Raw genomic sequence first — 11262 nt, forward strand, 5'->3', positions numbered from 1 at the left:
GCTCTTTTTGGCATCAAGACAATTATTCTTATTGCAAAATTGCCAGACAGGACTGTTTATAAAAAAGAAATGAAAAAAGATGGACAAAGGTTTATAAATTGAGCCCCATAGTTGAAAGAACGGTATACAAAATCAAACACATTATATACATGAATTCATGCTAAAATTTAGTAAACCTTTTATTTTATTTTCCAAACACTGTAAGCATTAAACAAAATATACTTTATACGTACTATCTCATATGTTTAGTGTTCATATTGATTGGCTGATAGGCTTGATATCAACAAAACCAATATTTTCTTTTTTATTCAAACCTTTTCATTAAGAACATTACATCTTAGGTAAAATTGTGTCAAAAGAAAAAAAATCATGAATGCTTTCAGCCTGAGATCTATCACAGGAGAGCCAGAGATGCACAAAGAAAACAAATTCTGCAGTGCAATTGGTTATTAGGTCACACCCTGGAGCAGCTGTACAAACAGTGCAGTTAACTGGCTCTGATCTCAGCAGGATGAATTAAACAAAGTTTCTCCATTTATTTGGTTTTAGTTTCCTCTTGTAGTGGATAGTTCAAGCTCAGTGCAAAGAATGTTCCCCCCCCACCAAAGAGCTCCACCTGGTGGTCGTGCCGCCTCTGAACACATTTACAGCAGACCTGAAGATTGCCCTGAAAAATCTCACTTTAAGGCCACTTTCTGATTTTTTTTTTTTTTCCCTGGTAAAAAAGAAGTAATTCAATAAAGATTTAAGCTACTTCAGTCCAACTTTCCACCCATTTGATAAATTGCTGAATAATGATGAGGTTAATGAAACAATTTTGCCATTTTGAGAAAAAATACCCCCTATTATAAACATTTCAGTATCCATTATATCCCTTAATGAAATAAACAAAAAACACCTCTGGAAATAAGTGCCTTTTTATTTTAAACAATCCTGAAGCTGTTGCTGTCATTAACACTTGGCCTTCTTGCCATAGCGGTCCACCACTTCAGGCTGAACACTCTCATCCTCCTCCACCTCCTCCTTCACAGTCTTCCCAACCAGCTGGAAGATGTCCTCTGCCGGGACACCCATCGGCTCAGCCACCTTCACCCCCAACATGTCCAGAGTCAGGACTGTTCCTTTGGGGATCTTCACCTTCGCCACCACAGATTTGCCAAGCTAGAGCAAAAGCAATGACAGGGAGAATGGTTACTATAGGTAGTGAGATTAGATATTCCATCTAGGGGGAAAGTTTCACTAACTTTGTCATGGCAGGCCTTCTCACAGGGCAACATCTGCTTGATGCCATTTCCCAGTGCCCTCTCCATCAGACGAACAGAGCGGACCAGCTCAGCCAGTTCAGACGGTATCAACGAGGCCTCATGGTCGCTTCCTTTCCAAAACTTGTCCAAGGTTATGTGACGCTCCAGGACCTTCGCTCCCAGAGCTACGGCTCCCACAGAAATAGTGATTCCAGACTCGTGACCTGAATACCCGATTGGAATATCAGGAAACTCTTTCTGGTATTCCTGCAGGGATAAGAACAAATACATTACTATCCTAGAAGACTGCTGATAACATTGATAGAGTCTTCCTTTTCTGGTGTATGTCCTGCTTGAAAGTGTGTTCATGCCTCAGCAACTTCCTCACTTTCTTTCAGGTTAGAAGCATGAACGTAAATCCGTTTTACTGGCATAAAGCAGTTAAAGGATGCATGGTAATTCTGGAGGGGCGGCAGCGCTCGGGTGAGAGAAGATGTCAACCATCATCCATGCATTCCACAAGTCTGGCCTCCTTTGAAGACTGGCACAAGGAAAGTCATAGACGGTCCAAAATAAAGTTGGCATCACACAAAAAAGAAACATGGTGATGCTCGCATCATTAAATAATTTTTCTTTAGCTGTTGAAAGAGAGGCTATCCTAAACTCCCAGCAAGTCAGGGACCCTTATCTATCTATCCAATATTTGAACTAATGTCTGGCATCTTCAGATTCTCTTCTGTTAAAGTCATTGAGCTGAAGCTGCTTTGCAAACAAGAAGGGTCAAAAATGTCCGTCTTCAGATCCGCAAAGCTGGTGGATGCAAAACCTACAAGACCTGCAGCTGTAACTGCAAAAGACTGTATAAAGTATTGACATTATGTGGCCAAGTAAAATTAAAGAAATTTTAAAAAAGCATACCAAATTTATTAGATTTTAGTCCACAAAATGAAAACCAAACCAGACCTTACACTTAACAGATTTATGCTGTTGGATCACCGAATCGTAAAAACAACAGCATAAAACACATTTGTAACCATAGACATGCATACGTTGACACCCATTTGTGTGCTGGCTTGAACACAGAGATCTGGAGTCAACAAGTAATCTCTATGTCATTTATTTGTTCTGCCCAGCTGCAGGTGAGTCCAATCACTAGTCAATTTACCAGTGTGTAGATTGGACGCACCTGGTTCAGTGGCTGGGAAGGTCAATACACGACATCGAGTTGACTTGTTCACTCCAGATCCCTCATCTCTGCGTGAAAGTCACCACCATCTCTGTTATGTTCTAATCTACATACTAGAGTTATATACTCTGGATAAAGCTTTAAGAAAGCAGTGGGAAATAGCAGTGAGAAGAAAAGGGTTAATTAATTTACGCTGGTGAAAGTTCTCAGGATCGGAAGCAAAACGTCTTCAAACTTGGAAACAAAGTCCAGTGGATCGTATTTAATTTTCTTTTTTGGAATTAATTTAATCTAAACATTTCTAGTCTTTAACTTTTTTTAAAATGTCATTTGTGAACATTTCAACAGCTGGTATAGACACCGATCTATGTTGGAGTTTTGAGGACATATTACTTCTAGGGTATAAGGGGGTTAAATTACTAATATTACAAGAATAGTCAGGAGAATAGAGTAAAAATCTAATGAGATGAAAGTGGTAATATTGCAAGAATGAAGTGGTTATATTACGAGAAAAACATGAGAATAAAGTCAGAAGTTTAGGAGAAAAGTCACACAGTCTACTGCGGAACCATTTCGGAGTCCTGAAATGGTAATAATGGGAAAACAACAGGACAATAAACTAATGAACTACAAAAATACATGTTTTCTATTATGAACATAAAATATATGAGATTAAAGTCCGTCTAATACCGAGTGTCTGAGTGTACATCCAAAATGGCGGACGCCTTAACTTATCCCAGCATCAGGCCAACCCACCCAAAGAGGCGTCTATGTATTCACATCTATGGTTGCAATGACGACATGTGGAAACGATCATGTTTTAACTCGTTTAAGCTGGAAAAAAAAAAAAAATAGTTTAAATAAGCAATTCACCGCGATCACTTTGAGGTTGACATCTTCAGCCTCCAGAGGATACGCACTGGTGCACTGAAGGATGGCAAAGTTTTTATTGTGCTGTTTCACAGTCTTGTAGACCTGACGCATCGTCTCCATAGTCTGCATCCCGCTGGACACCACCATGGGACGGCCTGAGACAAAGACAAAAGGAACATCATGACGGATAGAATATCCAGGAGAGTTTATGTTGCCGGGCAGTTTAGATCCAGACATTTGATTTCCCCCAAAATATGGAGCAATAATCCAAACTATATTATAAATCTGCTAATAAAACAGAAGAACTCCTCTTTGTTGCCTAGATGACTGCAGAGAAGCTTCCGATTACGCTCTAGTTTGCTAATAAGAAGCCTGAGGTTATTGTAATCCTTTATATTAAGTCTGCATCATCTTATATTTAACAAGATGATGAACGTATGGAAAAAACAAACAAATCAAACCAGAGCTGTTCTGGTGATGAGAGGGATTCCACAGACAGAATCTCACCTCAATGCAGCCTCTGCAGCCCACCCAGTCAAAGCTAGTCTTTCATTAAAAGGCACATATCACCCCACAAATCTTGTCTTTTAGAAATTAAGCCATCGAATTAACATTGCTCCAGTGTTTTTTTTGTTGTTTTTTTCCATTTTAGCTAGTTTGCTTTCTTCCACCTGGATACTGTGCACACACTGCCAGGACCAACTGCTCTAAATGTGTCTCTGACACAGTGTAAATGTTTGTCTTTCTTTATTAAAAACACACCCAAAGCCACAACCTGAAACAAGTCACAAGCAGTACTTTGGTCTCACCCTTCTTGGCTGTTTTCTCCAGATAAGGAAAGTTGTTGGTGTCTCCGGATCCCACTTTGAAAAAAGGCACATTGAGCTCATGGAGAAATTCCACTGCCATCTACGGGAAGTAAGCGAGGACTGTACTTAATTCACTGAGCTGATTAAATCATTGAGAAACTCTGAATCAGAGCCCGTCTTACCTCGTCCATCCCTGAGGCTGTGAAGAAGATCCCCACCTCCTCTGCGTATTTCTGCAGCTCCCTGTACTGATCGTGGTTGAACTCCAAGTGGCGCTTGTGCTCACCATAGGTTTTTCCCCAGGAGTGTTTGGAGGTGTATGGACGCTCCAAGGCTCTCTTGTTGAATTTGTACTCCAGCTCACTCTTCTGGAATTTGGCACAATCAGCACCGCAGTCCTGTGGAGGAAAATATGTGCATTCGAAATACATTAGATATAAATAAAAAATATATATATATAAATAGTAATAGTTAGTGTGCTTCAACCCAGGGTTATGAAAGTAGGACAATGACATACTTTTTATAAACACTAAAATAATCCTAAAAGCTAAAATTAGAGAAAACTATTAACACTATAATGAACATTTATATATATATATTAGGGCTGCAACTAAGGATTATTTTGCTAATTGATTCATCTGTAGATTATTTTTTCCAAATAATCGGTTCCTTAAAAGATATTTTACTGAATTAAACCAGGTGAAATGAAAACTTTTCAACTTGTGGAGTTTTAGATATATCATATTGACAGGAGAAAAAGTTGTTCTTTTTATTTCAAATGCAAAATATTTATATTTTCTTCAAAATGTTGGTACAATTACTGTTTTAAGTGGTTCACTCTCAGTTATAGGCATGTTTCAGAGTTTCTATACTCCAGTTAATGATTAATAGGTTACCAAATTAGTTTACCATTATTTCAATAATTGATTAATCACGATTAATCCAATTAATTGTTTGAGCCCAGACAGACAGACAGACAGATACTGTAGATAGTTCATGACTCATTGATTAATTGTATCCCTGTGCTCAAAGGAAGATGGAATAAAGAGAAATCCTTCCGTGTTTTCCTTCCCTTGTTTATTGTTCCTCTTTAAAAAGAAAAAGTTCTATCAGAGAAACCACACAAAGACAAAAGGTTAACCTGAAACTGGTTAACCTGGTTAACCTAGTGACGCGTAACACTTAAACTGGTTCGTTTGGATCAACGGACCAGTCAACTGCACCCAGTCTGAATAATGAATTACGTTTGCTGTGAGTAATGATAAAAACTTACCGGATTGTTTGGCATGATAAGTAATTAGTGCTGCTAAATGCATTTCGACCAAATGTATCTGTTAATTAAACAGTGTTTTATATGCACCTAAACTTTGCCCCATTTTTATTAATAAAACAGTAAAAACTGAGGCGTGGGGAAACTGATATTAATATACCACGAAGCCACATAAATAAACCAAAGTTTCATTCACCTTTGCCATTTTAATCATTTTCTTGGCTATCTCGATGTCTCCCTGGTGGTTCTGTCCAATCTCAGCTATGATGAAGCATGGATGGTTCCCTCCGATCATCCGGCCGGGGCACAGCTCAAACTCCAGAGGCATCTTGGTGGCAGAGGAAGGACTAGTGTGACCAAAAGAAGAGGTTTTCGAAGAAAAAAATTACTGAAGAAAGCGGTTTCAGTTGGGATATCAGACTAACCGGACTGAATGAATGCAGGAACTACTTCCGCCTTTGGAGACAGACGTGTTCCACGTAGCAACCGGAACTACTTCAAAATAAAAGCATCGCCATTCAGGACACAAGAAAAAATTATTGGAATGATGGAAAGCAGAACTGCGGAAGGGAATATGAACAATTTATTGGTCAGCCTGAAATATGTAATTCCCCATGGCCTAGAAAGGTGGCGCAAGTGCAGCGTATAAAAAACTTAGTATTGGAACATGTAGTATGTAGTGTAGTATTAACACAGTTGTGTACGCCTGTAATATGAGTGTTTAATAGATAAAGCCTGTTCTCTTCAAGTACCTGTGTGTTTATTGAAGAACCCACAACACAAATGAAGCACTCATCTCCTTACATTTGTTTTGTTCCAGTTATATTAAATCACAAAAAATGTGAATATCTTCATCTCTTCTCAACTTAAAAAAAAATAAATAAAAAAAATAACCCCTTTATTTTTCTCTTAAGGCACGCTGTATATAACCATAATAACCATAAATATTGCTCCTATATATATATATATATATATATATATATATATATATATATATATATATATATATATATATATATATATATATTTTTAGCACTTTTTAAATTTATATGTTTATGTATGTATACATATGTAAGTGTATATATACATATACATTCATTAACTTTACAATTGGCACTATATATATATATATATATATATATATATATATATATATATATATATATATATCTGGGGGGAGGAAAGAAAATAATTCAGAAAAATGCAGGCCAAGAAAGCATTATCCCATGAAACTCTCCATTGTTGAGGCCATCTATAAAGGAAGAATTGAAAGTTGGAAACAAATAAACATTAAACCGTTTTTATTACATGAAGTCGAGTTTAAAAGCTCTTGAGTGACCAGTGGACTTACCGTCTCCAATTAATGTTAAATAAAGCTGACAACAAATGAAAGATTAATTAGCATTAGCTAAGACCACGTTCACCAAACCCAAAAAGTCAAATTACTATTTAAATAACCCCAAGCATTTATAATGTAGCTTGTAATATCTTATCTATATCTTCAGAAATGCCATAAAACACTACTTTTATCAAGTGTTATATAGGTTAAAAATTATGCAGAAAACACACTTTAGTGAGTCACAATGCCATAAAATACATACACTGAAGAGGCATTTGATGCAGGTTTTTAAGGGCACTTGCTAAATCCCAAAACAGTGTTTTCCTCTTCATTGAATGCTGTTTTTTATGTCCAAAGCATTCATATTGTTGTTTTTTCAAAAAAACTGAGATTATATGTGTGCATCAATCCCAATTTTTTAATTGCTATTTAACCAAATGTGTTGTCAAAGTGGAGTGGTGTTTTATATCACTTTTGGCTTTCCATCCACTACGGTCAACTGAGCCATTAATACTGTATGTCCACCATTAGCCTCTCTGGCAAGCCCTTTGTACGTATCGACAATCATCTGTCCATTAACGTGTAGTTCTAATTAATAATGACATGCAGGATAAACAATGCATCCAACAACATAACTTGGAGTGGGGCTCATGCATATTTCTTCATAAGGCTGTCCATTAATTACTGAGCCCCTACATTTTAGGGAATTTTATGTATGTAGCTGACTGCAAGGGAAGGAAACAACCAGGAGATTACTGATCCTTTGAGAGAAGCAAAAGGCACAGGCATCTGTCCTTCTGCTATTGTTTAACTCTAATGCAGTTCTATAAACAAATCTATATATTGTGCAACAAAAAGGTTTCTGATTAACAAGCAATTAACAATCAATTAAAAAAGATAGTAACATATGATTACTCATACAAAGTCTACAGAAAAACTGACTTTATTTAGTCCACTATTGCAGTTTGTTTATATTTTTATTTATTTTCTATTTGTATTACACTTTGGCTTATGCTTTGGTCATTGTATGTTTAAGATGACAAAAGTTACATTAAAAAATGTTTATCAATTTGTAGATCTGCTTATATTACAGCAGATGTCAGCAAATGGTCATTTAATCCTAAACTAACATGATTTTAAATTTCAACCCTAGTCAGAAGTTGATTTTCAAATGTCTGTTTAGCACCAACAGACTGAGATGAAAGAGGGAAAAATAAAAACAAGAGAGTTTTAGAAAATCTGAACCCCTTCAAGATCAGAAAAGACATGAATCCAAATAGTAGACATCTACTCGTCTAGAAGCATTTTGGAAATAGGATTTTCAGTCCAGGCCAAGTGTCCTTCACTAAAGACATGGAAGAAATGTCCACTCAAATTAAATGGCTTTGCGACATACTTGCTCAGCATTAAAATAGAAAATCCTTTTCTATACAGAGGTGTGACAGCATGTGTGGTGGCCCCACTCCCTTTCTCTCTTTCTATGAAGCATTGTTTTATCTACATAATCTATGAAAAAAAATCTAATAAAACATAAACAGACATGGTATTTTTCCCCCTATATTTCCTATTATCCTTCAATTAATACTTTGATAGTATAACATAAATCATATCTCTACGGAAGAAAATTAGGGCCACTGGAAAAAAAAAGAAATGTTAACTGATTTTTTAATTGTATCTATGTTTAATATGGAAAAAAAAGTCAGAATTCTGAGAAAAAAGTCAGAACTCAGATTTTTTGCATATTAATCTCAAATAAAATAAAAAAAACAGTTAATTTTTTTCATTTATTCAGTGGCCCTAATCCTCTTTCATATATCTCAGTTTTCCCATATTGCATCTTAAGTTTGTTTCCCATAGGTCAGAGTCACAATGCTTAAACAAATAAAGTTTCTCTTATGTAGAAGTCAGGTTACTGCGCTGAAACTAGGTGGGACGGCTATAAAAAGGTATAGGTAAAGGTTTGTGCATGTGCATGTGCATGTGCGGAGAGTGCAGGTCTTTTCAAAAATTCACAATAAATCCTCCACTATACCTTTAACAAATACATTATTTCTTTACTGTTTACTTCATGCACATGTATATGTGTTCAACTTCAAGCAATAAGGTATTTATCTCATTTTGATCCAAAGTAAATGCTTCTCCAGTGAAGTTGTGTAATCAGAGTATCACAGGTAGATGCAATGATTCTATAAAGTATAAATCTATAGCTGCCAACATAATGGCCATCATGTTTTTTTTGTTGTTTTTTTTCAAAATCAAGAAAGGCTAGCCTGTTTTACTTTGTGTTATCAACATACCATTTCCATGAAGTGTAATTATGTTGATCTGTTCATATTCAGGAGTCATTGTGGCACAGGCGGCCTGACAAACTTCTATACATCCACAAAACTGTCTTTGATTATATTTAGTCTTTCATGAAGACAAAAGAAGACAAAGTGTTTTATGGCTTCATAGCTGACCTCCTGCAACCAAGCAGTCAAGGACTTAAGATATGAAGAGCCAACCTGAAGTAAAAGTGGCATGTGGAGCTTATGAGAGCAGCATGAAAAAAAAAAAAGTCATATTTTTGTTGTCTAGTGAATTTTTTCACATTTGTTTCTGACGTTTAGTGGCAATAGCTAAGTATGGGTTTTCCTGTCAGGCGTTATGATGGTATAGCCTCTGTTGCTTATCTCTGTGCACTACCCAAATAGTCATAGATATCTTTTGCTCTACTTCAGCGTAACATTTGTAGTAAAAGTGAAAGCTATAACTTGTAAAACTGTATTCCTGACTCACAGCAGCAGATTCCAGCAGCTGTATAACTAATTTGTAGAAGTGCTAAGAAAGAAAATACATAATAAAAAAAAAGAGCATTTTAATAAAGGTGTTTGTATTTTATATACTTGTACACCGTTTGTTTTAGATCAACTGGCAAAACTGGGAGTGCAAGAAATGTTTCATGTATTACTAACAGAACACAATTTCTGTACTTGTACACCAGAATTTGAAGAGGTGTAACTTTTTTTTGTAATCGTAAAACATAGAACATAATATACAGCTATAAAATCTCCAAATATACAGTGCAAATATACTTTTGGACCAGCTGGTGCAAAACTGAGAATTTAAGAGGATTTTGATTTGTGGATCACAGAACACAGTTTGTGTACTTGAACACAGCATTTTGAAGTTATGTAACTTTTTTGCAATTTTAGACAAAAAAAAAAAAACAAAAACATTTTATATCTCTCTACTACCTCAAATTCACAATAACAATGCACAAATATATGATTCAAAATTACCTTCATATTAGTTTGGTTTGAGCAAAACTAAAGGCGAAAAATAACAAATACTGTCACAATGAAGGTGGTTTGACAGGATCCAATGCAGACAAAAGCTTGAGTGGGTTAGTTGAATGTTTTATATATATATATATATATATATATATATATATATAAAAGGGTAATAGAAGCAAAAATCTAAAAAGCTGAAAACCAAGAATACTCAGAACAAGAAGGGGACAAACTAATGACGACAAACCAGCAAAGAGTGACTGAACAGGAGGAGAATATATGGGAGAGAGAAACAAAGACCAGGCTAATTGGCAGATTGGGAGCAGGTGTGAACAGAGGCAAGAAGGGAGCTAGGGAAAAGGAGACTGACACAAAAGGGCAAACAGGAAATATCCAAGAACTCAAATACAATCAAAAATACCTAGAACACAAGAATCGAAATAAGACCAATGAAAACTCAAAATAAAACTAGAACAAGACCAAAACCATGACAAATACCGTGCCAGAAGGACGCCGTAATTTATATATATGTAATTTTTAAATATATGGAATTATACTTTTAATCTCAATATTTATATATATATTTAATTTAAATGTTGAATTTAAATCTCGACAAGTTATTAAACAACAACAGGATTTTAAAAAGACATATATATCTTAAATAAGTAGCCTATGTATGTTAAATCTAAATCCTAAAACTATACGTAAGCCTATATAGAGAGACAGATAAATATTAAATCTTAAATCTAAAAATATATATTATAACACTAATTTAAATATTTATTTCAGACTTCAAACTTTAGAAGATATGCTAGTAGACCACTCCGCTCTACCACTGTAGCCATAACCTATATTAAACATATACTTTTAAATACTTGTACATACATTTAAAATTAGCATATAAATTACAGTAAATTAAACATATACAGTAGGCAGCAATTAGATATATTAACATTCATATTTTGCAGTTTACCCCTAAACGTTACAATAAAAGCACTAAATGTGAAGGAAATGAGCTAAGTGACAGATATGTGACAGTTTTCTGTTGTTATTGTTAATTCTACATTCAGCACAACAAAGTTTAACTAAATAAGAACTCCTCTATGTCTGATAAAAGCCAGAGGCTTTGGAAACTGTTCCATACAAACTGTTCCCAGAGAAGGAAGTTACAGTTGAATCCATGCAAGAGATGAGTGATTGTGTAACGTGTCACGGGGCAAGATAAGTTCACCTGATAGGTGCGCACATGAAATAACACCTGTTCTCATT

General features: G+C 35.5%; 1 protein-coding gene across 1 annotated transcript; it reads right to left on the reverse strand.

Annotated features, from left to right (window-relative positions):
- Positions 1–716: 716 nt before the first annotated feature.
- Positions 717–5840, reverse strand: nans (N-acetylneuraminate synthase). Its single transcript, XM_015372596.1, has 6 exons — positions 5579–5840; positions 4295–4510; positions 4113–4212; positions 3304–3458; positions 1245–1511; positions 717–1161 (listed from the first exon to the last, which is right to left on the reverse strand). The coding sequence occupies exons 1-6, from the start codon at positions 5708–5710 to the stop codon at positions 952–954; spliced, it is 1080 nt and encodes a 359-aa protein (XP_015228082.1). The 5' UTR covers positions 5711–5840; the 3' UTR covers positions 717–951.
- Positions 5841–11262: the final 5422 nt, after the last annotated feature.

Source organism: Cyprinodon variegatus, unplaced genomic scaffold (genome assembly GCF_000732505.1).
Source record: "Cyprinodon variegatus isolate N-32 unplaced genomic scaffold, C_variegatus-1.0 Scaffold74, whole genome shotgun sequence".
Lineage (NCBI taxonomy): Eukaryota > Metazoa > Chordata > Actinopteri > Cyprinodontiformes > Cyprinodontidae > Cyprinodon > Cyprinodon variegatus.

Bases quoted from the DNA above. Each gene is read 5' to 3' on its own strand.
- nans (XM_015372596.1), bottom strand. From the start codon at position 5,710: ATGCCTCTGGAGTTTGAGCTGTGCCCCGGCCGGATGATCGGAGGGAAC. The intron at 3,459-4,112 runs GTGAGACCAAAG...TCTTTGTCTCAG, and splicing joins GGAGAAAACAGCCAAGAAGG to GCCGTCCCATGGTGGTGTCC. The intron at 1,162-1,244 runs GTTAGTGAAACT...CTTTTGCTCTAG, and splicing joins AGAAGGCCTGCCATGACAAA to CTTGGCAAATCTGTGGTGGC.